The 14,327-nt window shown below is 45.7% G+C and overlaps 1 protein-coding gene across 1 annotated transcript in view; it reads left to right on the top strand.

Annotated features, from left to right (window-relative positions):
• The window catches only part of BUB1 (BUB1 mitotic checkpoint serine/threonine kinase), a 46,473-nt gene that overhangs the window by 16,628 nt on the left and 15,518 nt on the right, over positions 1 to 14,327 (top strand). Inside the window, exons 13-18 of the mRNA XM_074989213.1 lie at positions 1,470 to 1,565; positions 2,542 to 2,629; positions 3,012 to 3,093; positions 4,369 to 4,546; positions 6,864 to 6,951; positions 9,089 to 9,327. Of these exons, the coding sequence (XP_074845314.1) occupies positions 1,470 to 1,565; positions 2,542 to 2,629; positions 3,012 to 3,093; positions 4,369 to 4,546; positions 6,864 to 6,951; positions 9,089 to 9,327 (771 nt within the window). The remainder of the gene's footprint in view (positions 1 to 1,469; positions 1,566 to 2,541; positions 2,630 to 3,011; positions 3,094 to 4,368; positions 4,547 to 6,863; positions 6,952 to 9,088; positions 9,328 to 14,327) is intronic.

Genomic DNA, 14,327 nt, shown 5'->3' with positions numbered 1-14,327 from the left:
TTAATGGAACCTTTTTCTGGATCAGAATTAGTTATCCCTGACGTGGTTCTGTCTGTAAGCGAAGCCTGAACTCCTTTGTGTCCAGAGGTGTTTCCAAGTCAAGAGGAACTGTTACAAACTAGTACAGTGAAGAGTTAAGGAATGGAGAACTTTGGTGTATAAATGGTTGCTTTTGGTATTCGGCATCTCCTTGTGGCAAAACTGGACAAAAGCAACCTGTGCCTCAGTTTCCATCTACATTTGGAGGACATTGGGGCTGCGTCTACACTAGCAAGTTCTTTTGAAAGATTTTCCAAAAGAAGGGGCTCTTCTGAAAGAGCCCATGGAGCAACTACACAGTTTTCTTTTGAAAGTAAATCGAAAGAATGTGGTATTCCTTTCATAGTCACTCTTCCTTTCCTGTTTCAGGAAGAGCACTCTCTTTGGATGCTTCTTTTGAAAGAAAATGTGTGTAGACGCTCCACAGCGCTCTTCTTTCAAAAGAACAGTCTTCATTTTCAGTCCCTGGTCTGTTCTTTTGAAAGAGTGGGTGCTGTGTCAATGCTCTCTTTCGAAAGAGTAGATCACTTTTGATCTGCTTTTTTGTGTTTGGATGCACTCTTTCAAAAGACGCTCTTCCAGAAGATATCTTCCAAAAGAGCTTCTTTTGAAAGATTTATGTAATGTAGATGTAGCCTGGCTGTCTAGATTGCTTTTTGGTCCTTTGCTGCAATCTCAGCCCTTTGGCTGGGCTGTTTGGTAGTTCTGTCCCCTTTTGGAGTGCCAAAAGATCCAGTGCATCAGGAGGCCAGCCTTCCTAGATAGGCCATGCATCCCTTGATCACTGAGTATGGCTCACTTACTCAAGCCCTTCAATCGTTTTGTTGAATTTGATAGGGGAACCAATCCCTACCTAACTTCTACATTCCAGGCCCCTGTATAAAGCTGTTAGTACCAATCTTTCCTAACTCTGGTGTTCCCTTGCCTGTTTTCTACTATGGTCATCCTATAGACTAGTATTTTGGTTCACCTGTATGGTCATCTCCTCATAGATGTATTTATTATCTGTAAACAAGGAAATAAAGAAATATTGATCTGTTATCATAAGTAGAGCAATATAATCCTGATCCCACTGTACCCCTTTGAAAACTTACTTGCCACCAGTTTTTGTCTTACCAACTGACCAAAAATAGCTTGCAGTTTAATTCAAAAGGTTCATTGGCCAGAAATGTCTTAATCTACACAGGTGGAAGAGGGTGCCATTAAGGCTCTTTAAACACTAATGTCATGGTATTCAATCAGGTATGAAAGTCTACTTTTGTTGTTCTCTTCAACACCTGCTGAAGGTGTTTTGAATACAGAGTCCTGAAAGACAGTCCAATGATCAGTGCTTTTTTTTTTTTTTTTTTTTTTTAACTTTGACTTTTGTCCAGAATGGAAAATCCTACATCTTTTGCAACTATTTTGAGAAATTTAATTTCTCTTTTTAGGATTTTTAATGGACATGTTTCAGACACCTATCCTTCCTGAAATGTCTCCTCTTCAAGAAAATGAGGAGAAATTTGAGGCCTATTGTAGAAAAAGTGGTATGTATCATTGTTTTTTTAATCTACAGTCACACTGTAAATCAAAAAAAAAGCTTACTCCTATAACATTTCATAGCGTGAATCTGATTTACTTGCAGATTTTAAATTTTTGTACAAAGGCTTAGGAAAAAATAAAAGCACTTTTATAGTGCTTACAAAATGCTATGGAAAAGTGAGCTTTAAATTGGATTTAAATAACTTGTTAGTTACAATCACTTCTCTGGGCACTTAAAACACAGTTCCAGGAAAGACCTAGTTAATATTCTGATCTACAAAATTTCAATCTAAAAAGTCTCCATCATATCTCTTCCTCCTATCATTACTCTGAAGTAATCTATCTTAACCTAAGTATAGTGCTCGTCACCAAATGATACAAGCCTTCAGCTGTAGTTACTGACCTGGTAATTGGCATGTTGAGATGGATTTATTACTATACTCTACATCTAAGCCAGCATGCTCTCAGTTCCTAGCAGGGTTTGGTTCTCTACACAATAAGCTCCTGGTTTTGGAGTGAAAGAAGCTCCATTAATAACCTCTGTAGTCTAGTGTAGCAAAAATTACACTGATTTATTCTGCTGAGTGCAGACTCTGAGGATGCTTCTGCTTGATGGCTGATATGTGAGAAGGCAGGACCATGTGTCAGGACCATGACTCCTTTCCCTTTTTTCCTTCAATCCCAACCCCTTGCTGACACTGTTAACTTACCATTAGTTACAGCAGGTGAGGAAAAAGGCCGGACAGGTTCTAAATAGTTGTCTCAGACTGAGTGGTTCCTTTTCTCTCTATCAGAGAATAGTCTTCTACTTAAAAGTTACATGTGTAATACTCTTACTAGAACATGCTTGATGTTGGAGTACCTAGCATTTCCCTTCCCATCAGTTCTTTGGCTGTATGCATGAGGATATGGTCTTTTTTGCTATGCTTTTTCAGGTAAAGCAGAGGCAATATTGACTTAATTCTGTCTTTTGATTTTTAGAAACTTGTAAAAGTATGGAAGTTAACGATCCTGCCCATATTGAACCTGATTTTTCCATTTTTGAAGATGGGAATGAAAAAGAAAACAGGTAAAGAGAAGCTAATCGCAAATCAAATTTCTTTTCACGAGGCTATCCTTGGAGTCAGCACTGCCATTCCATCTAGTCCTGCTGTGACTGTATCTGCATGTTCAGTTAATTTAGATCTTCAGTTTAGGAAGAATACAGAGGAAATTATAAAGATTTGAGGAAATGTAATATGAGAAGGCCTTGGTTTCTTCTCAACAAAATGTCTGAAGTCTCTTTGAATATACTTACTGTGATCATAGTTCTTGTGTGGCTTGCTTGGTAAGTGTAAGCTGCTTACTTGGAGACCATAACAAGTTTCTAGAAGGGTAATACCAGTTCCAGTCTCTTAACTTTTGTGCATGTTGTTCTGCTAAAACAGCTTCTAAAGAGCAGTTTCTCCTAGGTACCCCCCGCAAAAGAGCAAGCTTGCCCAGGTCACAGCCTTTGCAGAACATCCCTTACTCAGATGTACTGAGCAATCAAAAGTAAGTGTGTGTGTGTGTATTTCTTTTAAAGCCTAGCCTAGTAAAGTGTTGTGGAATTGGAGGGCTTTGAAGGGTTGCCTTTAGTGCTGTCCTGTAGTGATCTGCAATTCTGCTCTGTCCCACAGCATTGCAAAGTTGCTAATCTGTATCTGCACAAAACACTTTGCGTATTAAGCTTTTTGGCTCTTAAAGTTGATGGGCAAATAACTGGATATTTGCATGGAAACCTTCTGAGACGAAGGGAGGATTTAAAGACTTTTAGGTCTAAAAAGGAACTCATTAAGGTGCTTAGTAGGATTCAAAAGTGGGGTAGCTGCATAATATGCTGGGATAATGAAAGAAAACAAATCTTATACTTCTGGGTAGGTTTCTTCCTAACCCACAGAGGCAGCTTGTTTCTTAGATGTCTAGAAAAATCTTTCTCATCTTTCTGTGAAGATTGTGGACTGCCTGGTCTCAGTCAGAATACTGGACTAGATAAACCAGTGATTGGATGGTTAGAGAGAGCTCCTGTGTTCTCAGCTTGGTTGGGGGGATGTTGCTGGCTGAATCTGCTTACATGGGATCCATTGCATAAGGGCATGTTGGTGAGAATTCTTGGTGCACAGACAGTTTCAATAAAGATCTCATAAGTTTCACATATCCAGTCTGCTTCCTTCACATCCTCAAGTACCAGCTCACTGCACAGCTCTGCGCTAAGACTCTAGGAGAGGTCAGCTAACCTTCAGGAATTCTTGCCAACTGTTCTCTACTCCTCTCTTTTTCTTTTCTTTTCTTTTCTTTGTTCCCCATCCCTCTTTCCCAGCTATCCCCAAGTCCAACACAATTAAACTGAGGAGAGAAGTTTGTCCCTGGCAGAACTGAGCTTCACTCCCCTGCTTGCCCAGGAGCCAGCCATGTGTCTGCATGAGAACATAACGTAGATGCATGCGGGTGGGGAGACGGAAGAGTGCTTCAGTGCTACAATGACTAGAGTGGTAGTGCCTTACTAGTCCTGTTCCTTGACCTTTGTACTGGGTATATTGGTTCAGCTTTGGAATTTGGCCATGTCCAAATGTTCAGAGGCGGCCATGGTGGCTTTTTTGCTAACAGTGGGGAGACTAATTCTGATTTGGAGGCAATTGGACCAGAATACATTGGTTCTCTCATTTGTGTCAACATGTTGAGGATATTGACTCTTGGCTGGAAAAGCACTGTGAGGTCAGGCGTGAACTGCAGGTGTTGCAGACTTACTGTTAGCTCCCTGCTGAGCACTGTTCGATCCTTCTGTGTTAGGAAGGAACTCGGACAGCAGAGTTCTTGATGGATGACTACACGGTGTGTGCTCTGCACAATAATAAGACCCTGGCACCGAGTCCCAACAGCACAAGAGACTTTGCACGTGCTACACAGCTTGCTTCAACTCCATTTAATTACCTGTCAGCACATTCGTGGCAAGCCATGGAAGACAAAGGTAAAGAGTTACGTTATGGAATGTGTATTGAGAACATGACATCTGATTCTCCTCAGCTTTACATGTTTCATGTACCAGCATGACTTCCATAGCTCAGCAGCTAGTTGGAGTTCATTGCCCCTAGTTCATTGCTCCCTAGGGTGGAGGGGGGAACATAGCAGGAAATGAGAGACTACATAGCACCAAAGCTCCTCAAGGAGTTGTAATTTGGTAAGGGACAGAAGGTAGCTGTTTCCCATTCCACAAGGATGGTTTGAGGAAGGGCATTTCATACAAGAAAAATGTATGGAAGCCTCTCAAACTATTTTTTTGTGAAAAGTAGGAGTCAAATCTTAAGTGTCTTGCTTGTCTGTTTCTACAATGAACATCTTTGCGGATGCTTCCATACATTTTTCTTGTATGAAATGCCCTTTCTCAAACCATAAAGCTACCACAAATCTCTTAAAGAACTGCTCCTACCATAGTGCTTACAGATTACTGGCAACTGACTGAGTACGCAGACAGTGAGCTGAACCTATTGCCACTCATTGTATGCCTCGTTAACACACAGCTGTACTTACTAATTATACACACAACTATTCTAAAGGAAATAAAAACTTGCATTGCTATTGCTCTTTGCCCATGTCTTCCCACTCTGTTCTGTCTTTGAATTTTCAACTTACTTTAAAAGACATCGGGTTAAGGACTCTGCATAAAAAGTCTAGCAAGAGCATTTCAATCATTTCAGGGTAAAAATCTTAGTTTGTCATTATTAGCAAACCAAGAAATTCAGTTACATTTAAACTTCAACAAAATACTTTTGGAAATGCAGATAAGATTTCCCAAAGTGGGGATGTAAAATCCCCATTAATTGGTTAACCAGTTAAATGTGGTGTTTAACCAATTAACTTATTAAAGGGGGAGCAGGGGGTGAGGGGCAGTCATTCCAGCCTGGCTAGGCTGGAGCAGCCCTCCCTCTATCCCAGCCTGAGCGGTCTCTGCCTGTGACATGGCCTGGGCTTGTCACAGACAGGGCCTGCTCAGAGGAGATAGCGCAGCCCCTGTCTGTATTGGGCCTCAGGAGGCTGGAGTACCCCCTTACCTGCGGCATGGAGGGAACTGCTCCAGCCCCCACTAGTAAACTGGAGATAGTAAGCACTGAGGGTGGCACTAACTGGTTAACCTTTCACAGTCCTAGCCCAAAGAATCCTGTTTCTGCCCCTTTCCAAATGCCAGATTCCTGTCTTCCTTTTTCCCCTCATCTGCTTTTAGACGTGACTTTTTTTTTTTCCCCCCCTCTTCTGGGGGGCCATGATGCGTGTAGAAGGGGTCTGAATACATCTCTTAGAAGAATATTAACATATCTTCTGTTGAGTGGTAACTTTCTTTGCCTGGTAACTTTCTGTGCTGAATAATACAGTAAAACCCCCAGTTCCTTGCAACCCCTGTGTAACTCAAATTTTCACACAAGTCGGGGGAGGGAGATCCCTCCCTTCTTCTCTGCGCCCCTGGGAGCCAGGAGTCAAATACACAGGAGGAGGGAGGGGTCAATTTCCTGGTTCTCAGCTGCTTGACCAGGTGCTGCTGCTCCTGGCTCCCAGTTCCCAGGGGGCTGAGGGGCTTCTCCCTCCTCCTCCGAGCCCCCCGCCCTCTTGGGAGCTGGGAAACTGGTCAGGTGCTACTGTGTCTGGCTCCTCAGGGGCTTGGAGGAGAGGATGGAGGTGGGGAGCCTTGAGGAGCAAGAAGCCAGGTGCAGTAGCGCCTGGTCAATTTCCCAGCTCCCCAGAATTTCAACATTCGTGTCAATGATTAACCCATGTTGACCTCGAGTAAAGCGGGGATTTACTGTACAGAAAGTGTTCCTATTGACCCCCTGGGCTTGTACTTGTTACTGCAAGAGCAGAAAGCAGAACAATGTTCAAAATGGCTTTTGTGCCTGATTCAGTGTGCAGTCAACACGCAGAGCATGATGCTGTCCCACAGTAAGATTTTTCAATTACATGTGTAACAATGCATTCCAGTGCACATAGGCCTCAATCCTGGAGACTGAAGTCAGTCATGAAATTCAAATAATTGATTTACAGAGGCGTTTTTTGCTCTGAACTCATTCAAGTTGAGGAAAAAATTGGGTTGGGGGTTCTGACTACTTCGTTGATTGGATTAATATGTTCCAGTACTTCTATCCCAGATTATGCCAAAATCTCCAGTGAATTTCTTGCTAACTAGTTACATGATTCCTGGCTTTTGTGCTGAGTTATACAGGATTTTATTATAATCACTTGTAGTTCACAAACTACACTTCAGCTGGGGGACAAACTTGTCATGCACTTTTATTCAGAAAATGCAGTCCACAACAATGGCAGTAAGATGGTTCTGGATTCTTCTGAGGAGCAGTATGTGCAGGCATCCAAAACCAGGAAGCTAAGGTACAGTTTGACATCTTCTATTTGAGATTTCATATACCTATATGCAGATTCCTTGAATTTATAGCAAATTTGTCACCTCTTCCATATACCAAACAGATGCATTTTTTACATGGTCTAAAATCCATTTGATTATGCAGATTGTCTCAATTTTTCTGAGCCTAATGAGGGGACTGTGTAGGATTGGTTAAACATATGGCTATACAGCTAAAGTTCTCCTTAAATCATTTTATCAAAATACTGTGCTTTCAATATTTTTATGCTCTTGTGGCTTAAATTATCCCTCTAATCCTTCCTAAATTGATATTGCCTGCTTGAAATTGATCTCCAAGCACAGTATTGACTACCATTTGGGAAAGCAGTATTTCAGAAATTACAAAGGTAAAGTTGGTGACCATAATACAGGTTGACCCAAACTGATTGATTTGCCAAAGAGTGAAATTTGTTTGTTCAGCAAGACATCTGTGTAACTGAAAGTACGTTTACACTTTGAAAAGATAAATAAAAAAAACCCTCCTAGCTGCAAGTTTGAGCTGAAGTCAGCTAAGGATTAACTAGGGAACTTTTGAAAGAGTCTCAAAGGAAGAAGCTGGAGGAGATTCTACAACTGCTATGAGCAGGAGTCACACAGGTCTCTTGTAAGACCTTTGATCATGGGGGGAAAAGGATTGGGTTTGTAAACCAGAAGGCTGAGGATTAGGGAGAGCAGACTCCATGGGAGTAGAAAAGTCTCCAGCCAAGAAGGGCTGAGAGCGGCCTGCCGTGGCCAGGAAGAGATCAGACTCAAGAATGTGAACAGGCAAGCCTGTGTGCTGAGTATTATTTTGTGTCTTATGCCAATAAATTGGGCCTAGGGAAGAAGGGATATTAATGGACAAAAACAAAGCCTTTGTGGAGCTGGGAAATGCAGGCAGGGCCCATGCAGAGCTGTACTTAGCTGACAGAGGGTACCTCAGGACAGGCTCTACCACTGAAAGATCAAGCATATCTTTGCTCAGTGTTCTGTAGTTCTTCTTTTGAGTGATTGTTCATGTGCATTGCAAGTAGGCATCTGCATATGTGTTAGCTGTAAGATTTTTTTCACCTACTAGCTAGCCATAGGGTCTGCCTGGGCACTCCTGAAGTGGTGCTGAAATGGAGCCCAATATTAGGTCCTGCTGACCTTCCCTCTGTCCCTCCCCAGTTCGTTCTTTCTGCCAGTGACAGCTAGCTGAAACTCCCCATTTCTCTTGTTCATAAGTGCAGCAGCTTGTTATTTGTAGTATAGATATTGCTAATTCATAGTAGTTCTTTTAATAATATCTAGTTTAAACAAATTTTTTTCTATCATTTCTCCCTCCTGTGTGCTTTGGCACAGGGCATGTCAGGATCTCCTGGCTCTAAAGCCTATGGACCTGTGACATATGTATGCCCAGAAATGAACCACACACTTCTTGCCTTGGATGTTTGGGAGAAGAGCACCAAAAATAACATTGCCCCAATCTGTGAAACCTTCTGTCCCCTTATGCTAAACGAACAGCAGCTGGAGGTACTCAGACCTCAACCAGAGCATTCACTGATAGATTCGGCACTGACCACCACCTCATCAGTCCAAAATGCTCTGGCACTGACAGCGCATAAAAAATCTCATGGCACCTCATGGGGAGCTTCCAGAGGTTTGCATTGCTGGCACCTTTTGCAATGGCAGGCAGTGCATCCTAAGAACAAGTTGGGTTGTGGAAGATTTCCCCATGCAGGACACGCCTCAGGTGTGACCCAAAATGGGCCACCAGCCTCCTGGGCCACCCACTGGTGCTGTGGAGAAGCCCCAAACACCACTACCAGCAAGTTCTCCTGAGGTGCCTAGAGACCTGTGCATGCCATCCAGACCTGAAGCATTCCAAGTGGCACTGGACTACTTTTGCTTCTGAACTGAAGGCATTTCAATAGCTGACTCAAGCTCTGAAGTGTCAGGATTTGTTTCACATAAATTTTTTCAGGAACATGTAAAATGAAGTGAAATTAGTTTGAAGGAATACACATACATACTATTACTGTTGGGACAAAGCGCGAACATAGGTTTACTGCTCTAAATGTTTTTTTTGGGACATCAGGATGGCCAGTTCATTATGGGTTTTTTGTGTTTTTTTTAAATATGTAGCCCAGTTTTGGAGCAGAACCCAGAACATGGAAAACTGCCAGGAAATGTGACCTCTGCAGCTGCTTCTGTTGTGTTAAACCATCAACTAGCTACTGAGAAGGCTTTGTCAGAGACTTTGCAAGCAGCTGGGAGATATTCAGAGGATGGAATAGCACTAACTGCATGTAAAGACATAGTCAGTGTTCCACAGATTCTCCTGTGTGCAGAGAACAGGACATACGCAAACGTTAAAGCTCCAGGTACTAAGGGTCAACAGTTTCATTGCTCTGTTAAAGCTGTGTTTTTCAGATAGCTCTGTAAACTGTGTGTGTTCTTCAGTGTATAGTCTGAAGCAAACAACTCCTGAATCTGAAATGTCTTGCAGTTTCCCTAAATGGTGTTGGTTAGGTGGAGCAATCCAGCTGCATTTCACGGGCTAAGACTGATGCTGAGTGCCTTCTACTGCACTGATTTTATTGGAACCTGAGGATTCCCTCTTCTCTGTCAGATCAGGCTCAATGGCTCTTTGAGTGATTGCTTATGTGCATTCCAAGTTGGGTGTGCACTGGTTCATGCGCAGTCATTGGAAGTTTGTGCCTGAGCCATGGGGTTGGTGCGGTGCCCCCTGGAGTGGCGCCAATATGGTGGCCAGTACATGCACTGCCTGACCCACCCCCTGCTCAGCTCCTTCTTGCCACACGGTCAGTCAGTTCTTAAGTATGTGTAAACAGTTTTATTGTTAGGTAACTAATTCTCCCATCTTGTGAGAGCTGAAACAGGCTCTCCAGGCTTTAAGACTTGTTCAGTGTGTGGCAAATATATGCCCAAGAGCAACCCCCGTTCAGCGTGTGTGACTTGTTTGGGGGAAGGACACACATGCGACCACTGCTCAATTTGCAAGGCTTTTAAGCCAAGGACTTTGAATGATAGGGTCCAGCTCCTCAAAGTCGTCCTAATGGAAGCAGCACTTCAGCACCAGGAGTCCCTAGTGGGAGCTGGAAGTGGAGCCTCTTCTGTGCAGAGTGCACCGGTACCAGCCACCGCAGTGCTGACTAAGGACTCCTGGTACCAGGAGCAGGTGCAGGCACCATCACCCTTGAGATGCCATAGGAGTCAATCTCTGGTGCTGAAGAAGAGGAGGAAGCACGAGAAGCATGGGTCACCAACGTCAAAGTGCAATGGCTACAAGTCCACGGCTCCATCATGCCCTCCCAAGGGACAGGAGGTGCGTATGTTGAAGCTGGTGCAGAGCGGGAGCTCACATTCTCTGGACTTGCCCTCAATGCTGGAGGCATTTCGAGTGGCCCAAGGACTATTACAGATGACATTGCCGGGTCCTTTTGCATCTATGGAGGACTGGTGTCATAGCACTGAGACAGAGGAACGTCCAATGCACATGGACGTAATGCTGGTGCCGATTCTGGCAGTGACCTCAAAATCGCATTTGATGCTGAACAGTCCAGTGCCATCCCATCAAGGAGCGATGGTGGGCCAGTTCCAGGTGCCTTATGTTCCAGCGCAGGCACTGTCCTCGAGGTTGTGGTTAACACTGATATTTGGTAACTCCACCATGGTCTTCAGTGTCTGAGTTGGTCACTCCTTCTACTCGACCTCCAGCCACAGTGGGAGCACAAGAGTGTCCCGCCACAGCCATCACAGATACCATAGCCACTATTGGGACCATATGGCTGGGTTGCTGGCTTCACAAAGTGCTCAGCAGTGGCTCTTTTGGACCCCATGGGCCTTTCACAAAGCGCAGACTCAAGCCATAGGAGTGACATCCAGGGTTCCGGGGTCTCTGCCAATTCCAAGCTCAACGCCATTGGCGTCACTGGGTGGTTTCCCCCACCAGAACAGCAGCAAGACCTGGCTGCCTCTCATCGGCATCGACCTCAGTGCCGTCATCGGCCCCATCACAACAGGGCTGGATTCCACCAGTACCTACAAGCATGATGCCGATACCACTGGGGCCGGAGACTCGGGCCAGCTCAAGCACCTGATAGGGCCCAAGGGCGAGGACCTATAGCAGCAGCCAGCCATGGAGTTTGCTGGCCAAGTACGGCGCCACCCAGGTTCCCAGTAGTGTCTTCTGGGAGTCAATTGCAGGGACAGGGCCCAGCTACCCTCCCCTTCCAGACAGAGGTTATGGGGCTCTCCTCTTCATCTTCCCATACAAGGCGGTAGCAGGCTCTTCAGCCTTGCCTGTATTGGATGATGGCAGGGCTTTCCAGCAGCTTTTTAGGAGAGGGGCCCAGAACTTAGGGATCCAGGCAGAGGAGGTGAGTGGTGAGAGAGACCCAGTCACAGACATTTTGTACCCTGCAGGACCTACCAGGGTGGCTCTACCCATTGAGACAGTTACCACCATGGCAAAAATGGTCTGGCTTCCCTGCTTCCACTATTCTTATGGTCCATAGGAATGAGAGAGAATATTTTGTCCTATCCCTGGACAATGAACATTTGTTCACTCACTGCCACCCCCTGGCCCACCCGCCCAACTCCCTTATAGTAGATGCTGCAAATCAGAGTGCCAAAGGTTCCAGGATCCATCCCCAAAAAACAGCAATACTTAGCACTTGGACCTGTATGGGAGGAAAGTTTGCTTGCTGGATGGGTTACAGTTAAGAATCACTAACCAGCAGACCCTGCTTAGTAGATATGCTTACAACACCGTTAGTGCTCTCTCCAGGTTCTCGGAATAGGTGCCAACTAGGCAAAGCCAAATAGGGCTTCACCTCAGTGGTGGAGGAAAACAAGTTTGGTGGTTCTTCAAGTGGTCCCTGTGGGTGCTCCACAGTAGGTGTCGGGCTTGCCCAGCGCCACAGATTGGAATTCTTCTAGCAGTTTCCACTGGATCGCGCATGCGCCGATGCGCACCGCTCCCTTGCACGCCCTTGGTCATGTGCACGATCTGGTCCCCTCCGGTTCCTTCTCAACCGCCAACGGCTGCAGACGGAATCTGCTCTGGCTCTAAAGCCTGAGACAGATAAGATAGTTGTTTTACTTGTTAGCTCGTTGTTTTTACTATTATACAAAAAAAAAACAAACATACAAAATAGTAGAGGGAAGAGAAATGGAGGAGAGAGGGGCGGACAAAGCCGTCTGCTACCCTGAAGGCCGTGAATGTTGTTTGGGTTGTAGAACGCACTGAGTGGCATCTAAGTACCCTATTAACAGTAAAGACTCACCGCGATGGCTTCCTCGGGGTTTAAGAAGTGAGTGTCATGCTGCGAGGCTATGCCGGCCTCTGAGGGGCATAGTGAGTGCATTCGTTGCCTGGGAGAGTCCCATGTTACCCAGAAGTGTTCGCACTGCGCTAAGCTTACAAAGGAGGCGGTGATCTTACAGTTATACCCAGCCTTCGTTCCGAAAGTTTCCTCGGAGTTCCATCTTAACGAACCAATAGTATTACCCTTGTTTTACCCGAAGCCTCACAGCTCCAGCAAGGAGGTGCGCCTGCATCTCCTAGATGTGAGGAGGGCGTTGGCCTTTTACATAGACAGAACCAAGTCCTTCTGGAAAACAGCCAGGCTTCTGGTGTCTCTCGCTCCCAGGTCAAAAGGGGAAGGCCTCTCTTCCCAGAGAATTTCAAAGCACATTGTGTCCTGTATAAAACTGTGCTACGAGCTTCGAAAGACCCCTTTGTTAGCCCCGCCCAGGGCTCACTCCACTAGAGTGGTGGCGGCATCAACGGCTTTCTTTAAGGGAATCACGCTGAAAGACATTTGCAGAGCAGTGACTTGGTCATCCTACGACACCTTCGCCAAGCATTATGCCCTGCATCGGGTGTTCGATGAGGATACCCATCTGTCGACAGCAGTTCTCTCGGGGGCAAGCTGTACATGAATCGAGTACCCACCTCCTTACTTGGGGTTACTGCTGGGTAGTCACCTACTGTGGAGCACCCACGGGGACCACTCGAAGAAGAAAGAGAAGTTACTCACTTGTGTAGTAACGATGGTTCTTCGAGATGTGTCCCCGTGGGTGCTCCACTACCTGCCCATCCTCCCTGCTTCGGATCTCTGTCCGGTGATTGTCAGGAGCATCCGGGGTGGTTGGTCAAGGAACTGGTGGGGACCAGATCGTGCACATGACCGAGGGCGCGCAAGGGAGCGGCGCGCATCAGCGCATGTGTGATCCAGTGGAAACTGCTAGAAGAATTCCGATCTGCAGCGCCAGGCAAGCCAGACACCTACTGTGGAGCACTCATGGGGACACATCTCGAACCATCGTTACTACAAGTGAGTAACTTCTCTTTTCCAGGGCAGCATTACAGGCTGCCCTCTGCTGCGGATACTGCCACTTGAGTTATGGTATCGGGAATTGCCATGTGCATGGGGGCATGGCTACAGGTCCCAGGCCTACAATGTGAGGTCCAACACCATCCAGGCCTCCCATTTGACGGCACAACTCTGTCCTCAGAGAAAATTAATAAAAGACGCTATAGTCTAAAGGGCTCCAGGGCCGTCCTGCATTCTTTGGGTCTACGTACTCCTGCGAATCAGCGCAGGCACTTGAACCCCCCTCCGCAGCTGCAGAGGGGACAGTACCAGAAGGCAGAGCAGGACAGGCAGGCACTGTTCCGGCCAACATTCTCAGGCACAGGGCCATCAAAAAGGCCCACCGAGCCCCAGGCCACCCTTTTGATGGCATGGTCAGGAGTGTTGAGCCAGTCACACTCATTGTAGCATCCCCCCTTTTTTCATTCCATCTATCCCCTTTCTACCCTATGTGATGCAGCATCACCACAGAGCAGAGGGTCCGTTGTACGGTACAGAGGGGTTACGCCATTCATTTCTTTGTACCCCCTATTCCCAACCCTCTTCTCTGTCCCTCTTCAGGGACCCATCTCACAAGATCCTGCTACGGCAGGAATTACAATCCCTTCTTGTTTCTGGGGTCATAGGAGAAGTTCCTCCAAGGTTCAGGAGATGAGTGTTTTACTCCTGTTATTTCCTAATTCCAAAGCCCAAGGAGGGGTTGAGATCTATTCTAGAGAGCTCTGAGAGCTGAACAAGTTCATTTAAAAAAAAAAAAAAAAAGTTAGTTTCATATGATATCCCTGGGTCTCATACTCCCAATTCTGGAAGAGGGGGATTGGTTGCCTGCTCTTGACTTACAAGATGCATATTTCCATATTCTAATTTACCCTTCTCACAGGAGCTCCTGAGATTTATGGCAGACAAACAATTATCAGTTCACAGTACTGCCATTTGGTTTGTCTGCAGCCCCCAGGGTCTTCATCAAATGTATGGCGGTT

Source organism: Carettochelys insculpta, chromosome 3 (genome assembly GCF_033958435.1).
Source record: "Carettochelys insculpta isolate YL-2023 chromosome 3, ASM3395843v1, whole genome shotgun sequence".
In the NCBI taxonomy this organism is placed as follows: domain Eukaryota; kingdom Metazoa; phylum Chordata; order Testudines; family Carettochelyidae; genus Carettochelys; species Carettochelys insculpta.
The sequence above is the reverse complement of the archived record's forward strand: the minus strand, read 5'-3'. Positions and strand labels throughout refer to the sequence as shown.